This window comes from Stigmatopora nigra, chromosome 20 (assembly GCF_051989575.1).
Source record: "Stigmatopora nigra isolate UIUO_SnigA chromosome 20, RoL_Snig_1.1, whole genome shotgun sequence".
NCBI lineage: Eukaryota > Metazoa > Chordata > Actinopteri > Syngnathiformes > Syngnathidae > Stigmatopora > Stigmatopora nigra.
The window spans coordinates 6,529,308-6,545,031 of NC_135527.1; the positions used below are offsets into that span (position 1 = coordinate 6,529,308).

The following is a 15,724-nucleotide window of genomic DNA, read 5'->3' on the forward strand; positions in this document are numbered from 1 at the left end:
TTCTCTCTGACGTCATTTAGGGGAAGTCCAGAATAATACGCATGTGCAAATTCCCTCGTGTGTAATGACGACCGTTTCACATAAACGACTTCCGCATTCGAGATATCTTCTCATTAAAAAGCGCTTTGCAAACAACCGTTGGGATCATTGCGCCCTCGTGTGGACTGGATGTGTAACGACGGCCCCGTTTCACATAAACTACTTCCGCATTCGAGACATCTTCTCTCAATGAAAAGTGATTTGCAAACAACTGTTGGGATCACGGTACCCTCGTGTGGACTGGTTGTGTAATGACGGCCCTGTTTCACGTAAACGACTTCGTTATTCGAAACATCTTCTTTCAATAAAAAGTGCTTTGCAAACAACTGTTGGGATCACGATAGTCCTCGTGTGGATTGTTTGTTTAATGACGACCCCGTTTCACATTGACGACCATGTATTTCGCCAGGTGTTTTCCTCCAATATAAAACATTGTGGTAAAAGAGAGGCAATTTTCGTCCCTTGAATTGCAGTATATTATATTGAAGGAAAAATTAGCTGGAAGGAAAATCAATTAATTTAATGGAGGAAAATACTTTGCTATACAGGGTGTTTTAAATTTGAGAAAAATAGCTTGCTGTACATGGTTGTTAAATAGAAAAAAATGCATTAACGTCATGGAGGAAAAATTCCTGAATATGTATAGTATGTATGCTATACAGGAAACAAACAGGTAGTGGCTGGACAGCAATGTAAATGTACACAATTTTAATGAAAATGTAGACATGGGAGTACATTGTCACGGTTTCACTTCATTATTTTTCCAGTTTCCATGTGTATAATCATCTTTACTTTATGACTTCATCCTTTCCGATTGCCTTTCACATGTTAGATGTGTCAATTAACTCCAAAGCTGGCATTTCTTCGTCTTCATACTGAAAGAAAAACAAACATATTGGACATCAATTCAGGTCGGTCCGTATTCACATCAATAAAATATCAGCAAATGACCTCGGAGGAGACTCCAAAGTGGCAAGCCAGAGCGTGGCCCGGGTAATCAGGGCACAGTGGACGTATTTGTCGTCGCTGATGAGGTACATGTGCAACGTGTCTCCGACGTAACCGTCGAGGAAAGCCACCAGGATGGGACGACACATATTCCGGAAGGAAAGGATGGCCTCTGGGCTCCAGGTGCTGCCCTGCAACCAAAATGACCATTAGCCAGTTACTTGGATATGATTGGATTGAAAATACTGTGTAAGAAGCTTAAATCCGGTCAACACTTGAACTTCACATATTTTTTAGTAGTGTAAAAAAGAGAAGTATTTTGGAATATCCTTATAGAACATGGATTAGATGTCCAAATTCAGTTTGACTAAGCAATGTCATAAATGTGTCTGGCCTGGGAAGACGAACTTGTGGAGAAGCACTATACAATTTCGTCATACGCTGCTGAGGGTATGATGACTACTAGGCTTTTTGAAAAGTCAATGATGACGACAATGCCTATGTCTGATTTTCATTTTCATTTTCATCTGGCAGCAAAAGATTGCTTTAAATTTTATTTATACTATTTAATAAATGGAAAAATGTGGACACTCTTGGAACATGTTTTTTTTAGTACAGTATTCGCTAACCCAGAAATTAACAGCCAAACCGAAAGTAAGACACCAGCTTTAAATGAAAGCACTTAAAAGAAACATTTAGTCAGTAACATTGGCTCCTAAAAGGACCAAAAATTAAGAAACCCCCATTCCATGGTACAGCTGCACCAAACCAGCGCAGGAGAGTAACATGCTGCCAGTCTACAAAACCACACTACGGCCCACGGGCCACATACGGCCCGCCAGGCTATTTGATCCGGCCTGCCGACATTGTCCAAATAATGTTATTTTTTCTTCCCCAAGATGGCGCCGTCACACAGAAGCCAGTGGCGGTAGCTCTGTCCACTATTATTTGTTTATGTTTTACAGCCCTTCTATCTTTTTTTCAAAAGACATTTTAATATTTCTCAATACATACCTTTTTACTTGACAATGTACTTTATACTTTTGACTTTAATTATGAGTAATGAGTATGTTAATACTTTAGTCCTTTTTTCTCTTTGTTTCATATGTAATGTTAACGAATGCACTTTTTTATATGTATCCTATCTTGTGCTGACCCGGCCCATCTGTCACTTTTTTAAAGTCAATGTCGCCCACCCCGGGTCCAAAAGTATGCCCACCCTTGCACTAACCGTTGTCGGTTTGATTCCTGCCACCGATGACAGGACAGCTTGCGCCGGCAGATTGGAAAAACACGTCCTGTGAAAAGAGAAACCATACATTTGCTCCAAAACAAGTTCAAATGCCAAACGCTGGCAAATCAATGATATCAGCAAATGCTAGCATTAGCATACTTAAGGAACTTGAGGTCAGATGATTTAACGACATAGCTGTCGCCATAATCTACAAGGAAGACCTCCACTTCGTCGTAGCTGACGACCCGCTGGATGGTCACCCGATAAAACCAGTGTTCCGCCACCATCACGCAACACGCCTGTCCCGGTCGTAGGAAACGCCACGGCAGTTTGTAGCGCTCCGCCGCCGACGGCGAGCTATAAAATCCACTTTTTGGAGAGAGAAAACGCACTTTGGCTCCAAGTTGGCGAGCATATAGCGGCGGATGTGAGAGACGCACCTCATCTTCATCATCACCATCAGCAATGCGTCGGCGCTGTCCGCGAAAGTGACGTAGAAACGTCCCGGTGATTGGACGTATTCGAGCTGGATGTCCTTCATCTGTCGATCGGTATGCCACACGGGGTCCTTCAGACATTCGTCACGTAGGACATCCGCGGGGACGGCATGCTAACATGGGAAGGAGATGTTTAGGTTTAGCGTTAGCGATGGGGTTAGCTGCTATCGAGCTTACCTCCTCTGAGCACTGGGAATACTTGCTAGTGTTGACGGTCTTATTTTGACATGGAGACCATTCTTCTTTGTCTTGGTCAGGTGATGAGAAAGCATGTTCCTCTAGGCTTGAATTGACTATAAAAAATAAAACAAAAAAATGACATTTCCATGCCTATGTTGACTTACCAAATTCCCATTTTAGATATATTTAGTGTTTCTTTAAATAAATGGATTAAAAGCCCCGAATGTTCCGTTTTTTTATCGTTCTAAAACAATGTTTAAATTATTTTTTAACTAAAAACTGAAAAAAATGGATTAAAAAATGACAATTATTAATATAAAAGGGGGAAAATAAGCAAATGTAATATACATCTATACCCTTCATTTGAATTTGATCCTAAATGATAAAGTCAGCACTCATGATTGACTTTCTTGGGCCGCAAAAAATAATGCGGCGGGCCAGATTTGGCCCCCGGGCCGCCACTTTGACACCAAAAAAAGTGGTACATTGTACTATTTTTTAAAAAAATCCAATCCTAAAAGAGAAAGTCAGCACTCATGATTTTATTTCTTGGGCCGCTAAAAATAATGCGGCGGGCCAGATTTGGCCCCTGGGCCGCCTCTTTGACACCAAAAGACACCAAAGCTACATATTAAACCATTTGAAAAAAATGCAATCTTAAAAGAGAAAGTTCGCACTCATGATTGACTTTCTCGGGCCGCAAAAAATAATGTGGCGGGCCAAATTTGGCCCCCGGGCCGCCACTTTGACACCAAAAGACAACAAAGCTATATATTATACAATTTTTTCCAAGTCCAATCCTAAAAGAGAAAATCAGCACTCATGATTTACATGAACCCTCGGGCCGCAAAAAGTAATGTGGCGGGCCAGATTTGGCCCCCGGGCCGCCACTTTGACACAAAAAAGGCGGTATTTCATACTATTTTTTTAAAAATCCAATCCTGTAAGACAAAGTTCGCACTCATGATTTACTTTCTAGGGCCGCAAAAAAATAATGTGGCGGAACAGATTTGGCCCCCGGGCCGCCACTTTGACACCAAAAGACACCAAAGCTATATATTATACCATTTTTTAAAATCCAATCCTAAAAGAGAAAGTCAGCACTCATGATTGACTTTTTCGGGCCGCAAAAATATAATGTGGCGGGCCAGATTTGGCCCCAGGGCCGCCACTTTGACACCAAAAAGGTGGTATGTTATGCTATTTTTTTTAAAAATCCAATCCTAAGAGAAAGTCAGCACTCATGATTGACTTTCTCGGACCGCAAAAAAATAATGCGGCGGACCACATTTGGCCCCCGGGCCGCCACTTTGACACCAAAAAAAGTGGTACATTGTACTATTTTTTTTAAAAATCCAATCCTAAGAGAAAGTCAGCACTAATGATTAACTTTCTCGGGCCGCAAAAAATAATGCGGTGGGCCACATTTGGCCCCCGGGCCGCCACTTTGACACCAAAAAAGGTGGTATGTTAGATTATTTTTTTTAAAAATCCAATCCTAAAAGAGAAAGTCAGCACTAATGATAGACTTTCTCGGACCGCAAAAAATAATGCAGCGGGCCAGATTTGGCCCATGGGCCGCCACTTTGACACCGAAAAAAGCGGTATATTATACTATTTTTTTTAAAATTCAATCCTAAAAAGAAAAAAAGTCAGCACTCATGATTGACTTTCTCGGGCCGCAAAAAAATAATGCGGTGGGCCAGATTTGGCCCCCGGGCCGCCACTTTGACACCAAAAAAAGACGGTATATTATACTATTTTTAAAAATCCAATCCTAAAAGATAAAGTCAGCACTCATAATTGACTTTCTCGGACCGCAAAAAATAATGCGGCGGACCACATTTGGCCCGCGGGCCGCCACTTTGACACCAAAAAAAAGGTGGTATGTTATACTATTTTTTTAAAAATCCAATCCTAAAAGAGAAAGTCAGCACTCATGACTGACTTTCTCGGGCCGCAAAAAATTATGCGGTGGGCCACATTTGGCCCCCGGGCCGCCACTTTGACACCAAAAGGTGGTATGTTATACTATTTATTTAAAAATCCAATCCTAAAAGAGAAAGTCAGCACTCATGACTGACTTTCTCGGACCGCAAAAAATAATGCAGCGGGCCAGATTTGGCCCATGGGCCGCCACTTTGACACCGAAAAAAGCGGTATATTATACTATTTTTTTTTTTAAATTCAATCCTAAAAAGAGAAAGTCAGCACTCATGATTGACTTTCTCGGGCCGCAAAAAAATAATGCGGCGGACCACATTTGGCCCCCGGGCCGCCACTTTGACACCAAAAAGGTGGTATGTTATACTATTTTTTTAAAAATCCAATCCTAAAAGAGAAAGTCAGCACTCATGACTGACTTTCTCGGACCGCAAAAAATAATGCAGCGGGCCAGATTTGGCCCATGGGCCGCCATTTTGACACCGAAAAAAGCGGTATATTATACTATTTTTTTTAAAATTCAATCCTAAAAAGAGAAAGTCAGCACTCATGATTAACTTTCTCGGACCGCAAAAAAAGAATGCGGCGGACCACATTTGGCCCCCGGGCCGCCACTTTGACACCAAAAAGGTGGTACATTGTACTATTTTTTTTTTAAAATCCAATTCTAAAAGAGAAAGTCAGCACTCATGACTGACTTTCTCGGGCCGCAAAAAAATATGCGGTGGGCCACATTTGGCCCATGGGCCGCCACTTTGACACCGAAAAAAGCGGTCTATTATACTATTTTTTTAAAAATCCAATCCTAAAAGAGAAAGTCAGCACTCACGATTGACTTTCTCGGGCCGCAAAAAAATAATGCGGTTTGCCAAATTTGGCCCCCGGGCCGCCACTTTGACACCAAAAGACAACAACACTATATATTATACATTTTTTAAAAGTCCAATCCTAAAAGAGAAAATCAGCACTCATGATTTACATGAACCCTCGGGCCGCAAAAAATAATGTGGCGGGCCAGATTTGGCCCCCGGGCCGCCACTTTGACACCAAAAAGGCGGTATTTTATACTATTTTATAAAAATCCAATCCTATAAGACAAAGTTCGCACTCATGATTTACTTTCTCGGGCCGCAAAAAATTATTTGGCGGGCCAAATTTGGCCCCCAGGCCGCCTCTTTGACACCAAAAAGGGGTTCATTATACTATTTTTTTAAAAATCCAATCCTATAAGAGAAAGTCAGCACTCATAATTGACTTTCTTGGACCGCAAAAAATATTGCAGCGGGCCAGATTTGGCCCCCGGGCCGCCACTTTGACACCAAAAAAAAAAAAAACAAATATGATGATGATTCTAGTCAAGTAATTATAGTAAGTCATACCAGCACGTGATATTCTAGTGGTCTCCAAACCGTTCCCCGCTACCACAGTAGAGTTACTTTGAAACTTGTGTTGTTCTGCTGGTTGTTGGACATAGCCATGATGCACTTTGTGCTTCTGAAAAGCAAAAAAATAAACAAAAACAATTATTACAGCAGATCACCAAACATTAAGAGGGCGTACATTTTTCAGCCGTTTGGTCTTACTCATCCTTTGCTTTTCCACCAGCTCCTCCATATTTCGCGTTGAAGGAACGCCGACCGCTACAAAAGGCCAAAAAAATGTTAACGTTATAAACCGGTTATGGCGAAACAAAGTGGCTTTCTCAACTACCTTTCAAGAGATAGCCATCCCAAGTCCGCCGCACCGACACCACGTCCGGAAGTTCCGTGGCCATGTGGAGAACGTTGTGGAAACCCAGAAAATTCAACGGCATGGGACGTCCCAGAATCTCGGCGTAATCATGCATCAGGTCGTTTGGCGTCGAGCCCGTCTTGGACGAAATGAGCAAAGAGCGGATGTCCTTCTTGAACTCATCCAAGACTTTGTCCTTGTTCAAACTGCCAGGAGACATCTTGAAAGAAAGTCATAATATTGATGAATATGGATGATGCGTTCAGGGACAATACGAGACTAGCATTTGAACTGGGTTTATGTCAGCGAATTGCCATTGACAATACCGGACTAGTATTTGAACTTGGTTTATGACAGCTAATTTATGGACGTTCATTTACTGACGGCCCTACAATATATTATATTTTTATTATATATACATATATTCTTACTTGTTTAGCAAACAGTTTTTATGATTACTATCTTGTTTATATTTAATTGTACCACAATAATTCTTTAAATTAAAGCCAGTCCAAGCAAGACTTAAATGCTATTGTGATACAAACATTTTAATATCAAAGTCATATAAAACGTTTACGTTAATTCTTATTCTGCAAAGTAATCATGACATGTTAGCAGATGCTAGGCGAAGATTAGCAAATTGAATGGACTATATCAAGGTGGGCTTAATCATGATCATGGAGGAATCTACCATTAATAAAACGTCTCAAATACAATAAAGTAATTAGACACACTTACCACTAAGGTTCTCAAACTTGAAGTTAGTTGTACAATAACAACAATATCAACTGTGGGGCTTCGAGTGTTTGGGAGCGCAGTACTAAATAACTACCCGCAATTTATCTCATGAACGCACCATTTATTTACCTTTGAAGGAAAACAGTATTAATCAGGAACCCCAGGGAAGTTACGATCTTTTATAAGTTAAGATTATGAACGTTGCAATTACTAAATATGAACACTTCAAGGCGCTAAACATCATATTTGACGTCATCTTTACCCTTCAAAGGCTTCCTAAATGTACGTTACCTTTGCTGCGGACTGTCTTCCTGTCCAGTAGGGGGCAGTGCGACAACACTCAAGCCGAATTCCTCACCAGCCATTCATTGCAATGGTCAGCATGTAACATCCTATGAGTAAAAGTGCAATTTAAACATGCTTACCTGCTTTTGTTTATTTGCAGACCTGCATCCTGTAAAAACGCTGCCATGGAGCAAAGTAGGAAAACCTGCCCCCACCTGTGATGCTCCATTTTATCGCATCTGTTTCCACGTGCAAATAAAACAAATTGAAAATCAAATTATACGTGCATTAATGCAAGAAGACTAATCAAACTTTACTGTGATCCAGTTCCCAATAACGTTGATACATACGATTGATTTTGATATCACCACAACAGTTTAAGAAAATAATCTATAAAACACGCGTGTATCATCAAAGTAAACCAAAGTGCGTCTTCTCTTCCTGCATCAAAGGAATTGGCGCAGACGAATCTGTTGACAGTGACGCAATGGTGCGCGACAGGGACCGCGACCGCGCCCACACATGATTACCACTAATTCCTGCGTCGAATAATATTTAATAATTGCCGCAAGAAAAGGAAAACTTTGCTGTCCTCTCTGTTAATTTCACTTTAAAACTGCTGTGCCAAAATAAATGTTGAAAAAATACAATCTCAATTCTTTCCAATTTGTCTTTTTCTCCTGCAAGCGGGTATTGAGGAAGTGGAGATTAGAGTATGTTCCTGGAAGTAATATATCGACACTATAAAAAATGTACTACTGTTTCTATCTCACCCATTAAGATGCTTCTTCTAAAAAAGGGAACTAATAGGGAATTTGCGCATGCTGGGTTTTCCTCGAAATGACGTCAGAGAAAACCCAGGTTGACATTGGCACCCTTGACCCGGAAGCGGAACTGAGTGCGGAAGCGGAACAGGAAGCAGGACAGGAAGCGAAACAGGAAGCGAGATATGATTGCTGTCATGCTTTGTTTTGTTTGTAAACTGTTTTTCGGCGTTTTATCGCATGATTTAAATGGGAAAATTTACAGTAAATACAACCGAGTCGTGTTTGATCGATAAAACGAACATTAGTGCCCAAGAAAGGAGTTTTTTTCGAGTTTTTTTGGCTGATTTTTTTGCCCTCGATGCAGAATGCCCAGCGAAAGTCACGAATAAGGTAAGAACTGCTGCAATTTTATACTACAAGCGTCTCTTGATGTATATTTCCCTTAGTAAAACGTGCGCTTCTTTTCTGTTCCGCTTGATACTCATAACCCAGATCAGATCAAAACATTTTGCCAACCTCCACAATTTAATGAACCATTTCCCATTTGCTTGTCAGATATCAAATGCAGACTCGTTTTGTAAAAATGTTTTAAAATAATGCACAATGAATTAAAAGCTCAAATATTGATTGGCAGATTTATTTTTAACAATATTTTTTTGGTGGGTGGGATGTATGCAAATTTCCTGGGCATGCGCAAGGGGCCGAGGGCGTGTTTTGACACTTGGAGGGGAGTGTTGTTTTGTGGGTGGGATGTGTTCAGATTTCTTGGGCATGCGCAGTGAAGTCGAGGGCGTGTTTTGACACTTGGAGGAGTGTAGTTTTGCGAGTGGGATGGGTGCAAATTTCATGGGCATGCGCAGTGGGGCCGAAGGCGTGTTTTGACACTTGGAGGGGAGTGTTTGTGTGCGCGGGTGGGTGCGTCTGGCTCAAAGTCCGCCCACCGACTCTTGGAAGGCTTGGAAGGCAAGGGGATTGCCAGGGTTTGAGTCGACGTTTTGCCTCATTTCATGCCGAAGGGGCGTGACCAACATAAAAGTGCATGAAATGAAGCCAAACTGCTCGGATCAGAGTCCAAATGTCTTCCCAATACTCTCGGTAGTCACTTGCCATGCATTCCAAGCCTGAAAATCCAAAAAATTAATTTGACAATATGATGAGGAGCTTCCTTAGCACCTCCCACTGGGTAACATTCTCCTCTTTTCTTGCCCTTCGAAGCTTAGATAAGTTATTGGGATGTAAAATGATGTGCCGTGTTGATCGATTTGGTTCCATATTGCCCATATTGACCCTTTTGTATCCTTTTTCCAATCGTTGTTAATATTTGGTGAGCTTTTAGTGCTATAATCATAGTCAGTTGGCTTGAGTAGACAGATTTCATAGGCCCTTCAATGACTGTGACTAAGTGGAGGGGTTACCTCCTTAGACCCTTGGCCCCCAAAACCCCCAATTGTACCTGATACGTGTCCAAAGTTGCTCAAAATATGATGTGCATCTTTTAACAATGTGCACATCCTCTCTTTGTGGTCAGTCGAGTCCCATTTCGGGCAAAGTGTGCAAACGGCCAAATTTATAGGGGCCTCGGAGGTCACTCATTGGCAAAAAAATGTTTTCTTCTAAATGTTTTGTGTTTAAAACATGTGATCTGAGTCAGATTGCATTAGTGCTAACGAAAAATGTCATTTTGTTTACAGGAGTGGAGGCCCGGAAGATGGAGTTGCTTCCACGTCCATCAACCTGCGCCACACAAGTGTTAACAAAGGTAGGAAATGCTTCGTTGAATGTATATTTGTATTGAAATTAGTTTTTTAGCGTGTCAGTATTTAACTAGTTCTAATTAGGATCACATTTATTTGACCACCTGTGTAAAACAAGACGGTCTTTTGTAGAGCTAAAAATAATAATGTCAGTTTAGCCTATAAATGTAATTCAAGGTCTTACAGTTCAAAATGCTAATGCTATTTTCAGGCATCATTGTATGTAAGGTTACACATAAATATGGCTAGGCTAATTATGTGACTGCAATGTCATATCAATGCTAGAATGGTCACTGACTTCTCTCTTTGAGGGCATTACAGTTCAAGATGCTAATGCTATTTTTGCGCTCTCATCATCTTATGTAAAGTTACTTGTAAATATTGGTAGGTTTATTATTTGTTCATGATGCTAATGGTACTTTTGCGCTTGCATCATCATATATATAGTTACATGTAAATATTGGTGGGCAAATGATTTGCTCATGATGCTAGTGCTATTTTTGCGCTCTCGTCATCTATGTATAGGTACATGTAAATATTGGTAGGCTAATGATTTGTTCATGATGTTAATGCTATTTTTGCGCTTGCATCATTTTATCTAAAGTTACATGTAAATATTGGTAGGCTTATTATTTGTTCATGATGTTAATGGTACTTTTGCGCTCGCATCATCTTATTTAAGGTTACTTATCTTTATCGGTAGACTAATTCTGTGTCTCTATTGTGGTATGAATGCTGGAATGGTCACTTACTGCTCTCGTTGTCGTCTTCTTGACAGGATCGTGGACGTTTTGGACGTACACGGCGCCTACGGATGGGCTAGCGCTGCAGCCCGATGGCTTTTGGACACTGGCGTGACCTGACTGGGTATGTGACGTCTCCCATTTCAGCTTGTGCAGTGGCATCTGATGCCGTCAGAATGTCAAAAAAGCCATTTTTTGCTCACAATATATTGTTGAAATTGAATCAGTCTTTGTCTTTTATTGCTAAATGCATCCTTACTAAGTCAAAAATAGGGTTTTTTCCTTCAAAAAGTGCCTTTTTGGGACATAAAACGGCCACCAAAAAGAGCTCTCTGCAAAAGCGGCCTTAGAAAAGCAGAAAAACTTCCTGACAACGAGACGTGTCACGACTCGGCCAACCAATCAGAGGCCTTAAAAATTGGATTTAGCCACCTCCCCTCTATGCAAATCTATGCAAATTTGGATTTAGCCCCGCCCTGGCCTCGCCCACCGGGACAGCCAATCAGAGCACGGCATTTGGCCGGACACGCCCCCTTTTTCCAAAAATCGGCGTTTTTTGGACCGAAACCCCGCCTGCCGGCCACAAAGCCAGCCTCCTTGACTAAAGCCCACCCACTCCGAGAGAACCAATCAGATGGCAGTATTCGCCTCTCCACTTCCTGATTCTAAACCAATCAGTGAATAGACGCCCCTTCCCAGAGAACCAATCAGGTGGCAGAATCCACCTTCCACTTCCTGATTCTACACCAATCAGTGAATGGACACCGCCCTCCCAGAGAACCAATCAGGTGGTTGCATCCTATTTTCACTTCCTTATTCTAAACCAATCAGTGAACACATATTTAGTTGTCCACCAATCACCGGCTAGTCATTTGCATAGCCACACCCCAAAAAAAACAAAAAAAAATAAAAAAAATAAAAAATAAAATTCTAATTAATTAGCAAGAATAATATTAAAAAGTTAGAAGAAAGAAGTTTGTTTTTTGTTCAACTTTATTTGTTTTTCTTTCAGAGTTAGAGTCCAAAGTTTGATGTCTTGAAGTTCTTCTTCAAACCAGTAGGAGTCGGATCGTAACAGAGTGTGGAGACCTAAAGACAAAAAAATGTAAGTTAAGTGTAAGTCAAGTGCAAACCAAGTAAGTAAAGTGTTAGTCTAGTGCAAACCAAGTAAGTAAAGTGCAAGTCTAGTGCAAACCAAGTAAGTAAAGTGAAAGTATAGTGCAAACCAAGTAAGTGCAAGTTTAGTGCAGACAAGTAAGTAAAGTGCAAGTTGAGTGCAGTAGAGTAAGTTAAAAAGTGCAGTAGGGCAAGAAGTGCAGACAAGCTAGTTAAAGTGCAGACAAGTTAAAGTGCAGTAGGGTAAGAAGTGTAGTAGAGTTAGAAATGCAGTAGAGCAAGATTAAAGTGCAGAAAAGCAAGTCAAGTGCATTCAAAGAATTGTGCAAACGACGATAATACTTACCTTAGGATGATGTGATGTGACTTGTACTTGACTTGAGCAGGAAGGCAGCAACTGTGGAAGAAGTGGACTGCAGCTGTGGAAGAACTTCATTTGATGCGATGTCACATGTTCTTGAGCAGGAGGGCAGCATCTGGACTTCAACTGGACCATTTCAACTGTGGAGGAACTGGACGACTTCAACTGTGGAAGAACTACATTGCAATCCAGACAATTGTCACGAAGGAGTTCACACGGAGGCAAAACATTTTGTCCTTTTATTTTATTTCCAGAATTTAGCATTGAAGATAATCAGCTCGTTGTCTCACAGGTGCAGGCAGCAGTTGGGGCGGGGTCAAGGCAGGTCTCCAAAATGGCGTCTTCACTGGAGTGAGTCTGCAAACAAGAAAGTGCGTGAGCATTTAATTCAGTAAATGGTGCACATTGACTCACTTCTGCAGTACAATCAAGCTTGACGAACACTGATTGTTACCTTGAGCTGCAGCGCCCTCCGGTGGACACGAGGAAACTAGTCAGGAAAAGAGTGTTCAGAAGCGTGGCGTAAAAAAGCGTCAAAGTTGGACAGTGTTCACGTCCACCATTTTGTGTTGCAGTGTGCACTAACCTACTGGACGACGTCGTGGATGAAATCCGACTGCAAGAATTAAAGACAGAAGTCAAAATTGGACATGGTAAGTTATCTCAGGCGTGCTTACCTCAAACTTTGTCACTCCATTTTCAGCTTCTGCAACAGATTAATAGACAGTTAGATTTGCACGTGAATTAATTGTTTGCTCGTTTCACCTGTGCTTACCTGCAGGGTCGGACATTTTGGAAGTGACCTGCAAAAGAAAAGGAGAAAGAGTCAAACAGTATGGTTTAACAGCCATTGTTCGTGCAAATTGGACCATTTGGCAGAATACTTACCGACTGCAGCCTGTGAAGGAAGAAACAAGATCCATTAAGTATTTGCGAGCTTGATTTGGAATATTCAAAGTACTTACCAACTGCAGCCTGTGAAGGAAGAAATGGACCATTAAGTATTTTCAAGGTTGATTTGGAATATTTAAAGTACTTACTTGCTTCTTTTTGCACATTTGTGAGCTGTTGAAACAAGAGAAATGTAAGTTAGTCTCAAATAAAAAAAGTGAAAAGACTTGGGAATAGTACTTACTTTGGCTTTCCAGTGTGGAGCGACGCGCAGCATTCATTAAATGAAAGAGACCGCCTGCGAAAATGCTTCCTCTTTAAATAGTTTTTCGGAAGTGACGTAATTGCGCTAAAAAAATAAAAGTTTAAAAAATAATTTGAATGAGTCCTTCAAATTGAAAAGCGAACGGCCGGGACTCGTACCCGGGTCTCCCAAGCCAAAGCAATCTGCTCTACTCATGAGACTAATGAGCAGATGACGTAGAACAATCTCATAGTGTATATGTCCCAGTCTTAGTCACTCACATTCGATAGACTGTCAAAAAAAAGGGTAAATATGACTTCCAATTTATGAATTTGCAAAGCGTTGGTGGTCTAATGGTTAAAGACACTGACTGCGAATACTTTAGACTCGGGTTCGATCCTCACTCTTGCCTTTACCACTCTAGCATTTAATTCGTGAATGCAGCTGAGAGTGGGAATCGAACCCGGGTCGCCTGCATCGCAGGCAATGACTTATGCCATTCGCCACCTTGGCTGAATTTCCGCCGAAATTTCTCCCGTAAAAGTCCTAAATAATACCCAAAACACTTAGCGCATTTCGATGCAAGCGAAGTCTATGAATGTACTACAGTGATGCACTTGTAACAAGGAGGTGGTTGGAAAAGAAATTGCAGAGTGTAATGCTTAAAAGTGCCACAAGATGGCAGCCGAACAAGACATGTCCAGTCAGGCACACTCATGGGACAATATGTGAGAGGAGTCCAAGTATACGACATTAATGTATACTAGGAAACAGCATATACTTGGTTGGTTGGAAAAGTCCTTGCAAATTGCAATGCCTGAAAACCGCCACAAGAGGGCAGAAAGTTAGAACATGTCTATTAAGGCACATTCAGGACAATATGTGAGCCCAGGTAGTATTCTACATAAGTACGTAGTTGGTCGGAAAAGACATTGCCAAGTGCAATGCCCAAAAACCGCCACAGGAGAGCATTAGGTTTAACATGTCTTGTGGAGAATAAAATTGCATGTCTGCATACATGCATACAGTCACAACACAAATTGAAGGAATTAAGAATTGTTATGGTTTGTTACTTTATTGGAGAGGGCTCAAGATGAATATCGCACATCATCTATATAAGCAAGATGAGGCCGACGCTGGGGAGCACATTGAAAATAAAGTTCGACCAAATACACAAGTGCCTTGTCTGTCTGCTTTTGTCATGAAATAAACACAAAATAAAGTTGGTGGTCATAACATGGCAAGTGGAAATCAGCCGTCTGCCTGCAGGAACAAGTCCAGTCTGCACCAAGAAGGGAACAAGCATTAAAGCTGCACCTGGCTGTGAATAAATGGATAAAAGAACAATGATATGAGAACGCAGTTGACGCATTAACAATGACGATAATATGAGGCGGATGAGTCCACTCACCTCATCTGGCCATGATTCTGACACGCTCAACAGTCGCACCTTCGTATCTTGTTTCTTTTGACCGCATAGTACGCTTAAAAAGACTACATTTACCTAAAATTATGCGTAGAAGGATTGTTTTCAACGGCTGCTGGTTACTAAGACTTCCGCATTGGAGGATCTTCTTCTTTCAATAAGAGTGCTTTGCAAACAACCGTTGCAACTACGATGCCCTCGTGTGGACCGGAGATGTAATGACGGCACTGGTTCTCATAAACGACCATGAATCGACTTTCTGTCTTAGGTTGTTTTTTAAACAGCACAATGCACCTCTATTGGTGTCAAAGTAGAGGTCCGGGGGCCAAATGTGGCCCGCCGCATCATTTTGTGCGGTCCGAGAAAGTAAACCATGAGGATATTTTAAAAGGCACAATGCACCTCTTTGGTGTCAAAGTGGAGGCCCGGGGGCCAAATGTGGCCCGCCGCATAATTTTGTGCGGTCCGACAAAAGTAAACCATCAGGATATTTTAAGCAGCACAATGCACCTCTATTGGTGTCAAAGTGGAGGCCCGGGGGCCAAATGTGGCACGCCGCATCATTTTGTGCGCTCCGAGAAAGTAAACCATCAGGATATTTTAAACGGCACAATGCACCTCTATTGGTGTCAAAGTGGAGGTCCGGGGGCCAAATCTGGACCGCCGCATCATTTTGTGCGGTCCGAGAAAGTTAACCATGAGGATGTTTTAAAAGGCACAAGTACCACTATTGGTGTCAAAGTGGAGGCCCGGGGGCCAAATCTGGCCCGCCGCATCATTTTGTGCGGTCCGAGAAAGTAAACCATCAGGATATTTTAAACGGCAC

At 41.6% G+C, this 15,724-nt stretch overlaps 1 protein-coding gene and 3 long non-coding RNA genes across 12 annotated transcripts; 2 read left to right on the forward strand and 2 right to left on the reverse strand.

Moving 5' to 3' along the window:
• Nucleotides 1-716: 716 nt before the first annotated feature.
• Nucleotides 717-11,221, reverse strand: LOC144213757 (tudor domain-containing protein 5-like). Of its 8 annotated transcripts, none has more exons than XM_077742355.1 (11): nt 10,870-11,221; nt 7,603-7,703; nt 6,553-6,793; nt 6,403-6,482; nt 6,222-6,336; nt 2,896-3,011; nt 2,662-2,831; nt 2,381-2,590; nt 2,219-2,285; nt 991-1,178; nt 717-914 (listed from the first exon to the last, which is right to left on the reverse strand). In XM_077742355.1, exons 3-11 carry the CDS (start codon nt 6,791-6,793, stop codon nt 881-883), a joined length of 1,221 nt encoding a protein of 406 aa, XP_077598481.1. In that variant the 5' UTR covers nt 7,603-7,703; nt 10,870-11,221; the 3' UTR covers nt 717-880. The 8 variants fall into 8 exon arrangements, with proteins under 8 accessions (XP_077598481.1, XP_077598483.1, XP_077598484.1 ...); XM_077742357.1 differs by lacking the exon at nt 7,603-7,703 and adding an exon at nt 7,737-7,835; XM_077742358.1 differs by lacking the exons at nt 7,603-7,703; nt 10,870-11,221 and adding exons at nt 7,737-7,835; nt 8,370-8,554.
• On the forward strand, nt 7,232-8,252 carry LOC144213770 (uncharacterized). Its single transcript, XR_013330116.1, has 2 exons — nt 7,232-7,687; nt 7,757-8,252. It is a non-coding gene; the product is annotated as an uncharacterized LOC144213770 (long non-coding RNA).
• Nucleotides 8,491-13,446, forward strand: LOC144213762 (uncharacterized). Its single transcript, XR_013330105.1, has 6 exons — nt 8,491-8,753; nt 10,055-10,122; nt 10,896-10,984; nt 11,873-12,708; nt 12,760-12,990; nt 13,119-13,446. It is a non-coding gene; the product is annotated as an uncharacterized LOC144213762 (long non-coding RNA).
• Nucleotides 11,836-13,731, reverse strand: LOC144213766 (uncharacterized). Of its 2 annotated transcripts, XR_013330112.1 has the most exons (6): nt 13,113-13,731; nt 13,015-13,043; nt 12,924-12,953; nt 12,752-12,827; nt 12,323-12,694; nt 11,836-11,949 (listed from the first exon to the last, which is right to left on the reverse strand). It is a non-coding gene; the product is annotated as an uncharacterized LOC144213766 (long non-coding RNA). The 2 variants fall into 2 exon arrangements; XR_013330111.1 differs by having other exon boundaries at nt 12,752-12,953.
• Between the last annotated feature and the right edge of the window lie 1,993 nt (nt 13,732-15,724).

Excerpts from the sequence above, each read along its gene's own strand:
- LOC144213757 (XM_077742351.1), bottom strand. Across the intron at positions 6,337-6,402 it reads AGACCAAACGGCTGAAAAAT|AAGCACAAAGTGCATCATGG; the intron begins GTACGCCCTCTT and ends TTTGCTTTTCAG. Across the intron at positions 2,832-2,895 it reads ATTCCCAGTGCTCAGAGGAG|CATGCCGTCCCCGCGGATGT; the intron begins GTAAGCTCGATA and ends TTCCCATGTTAG.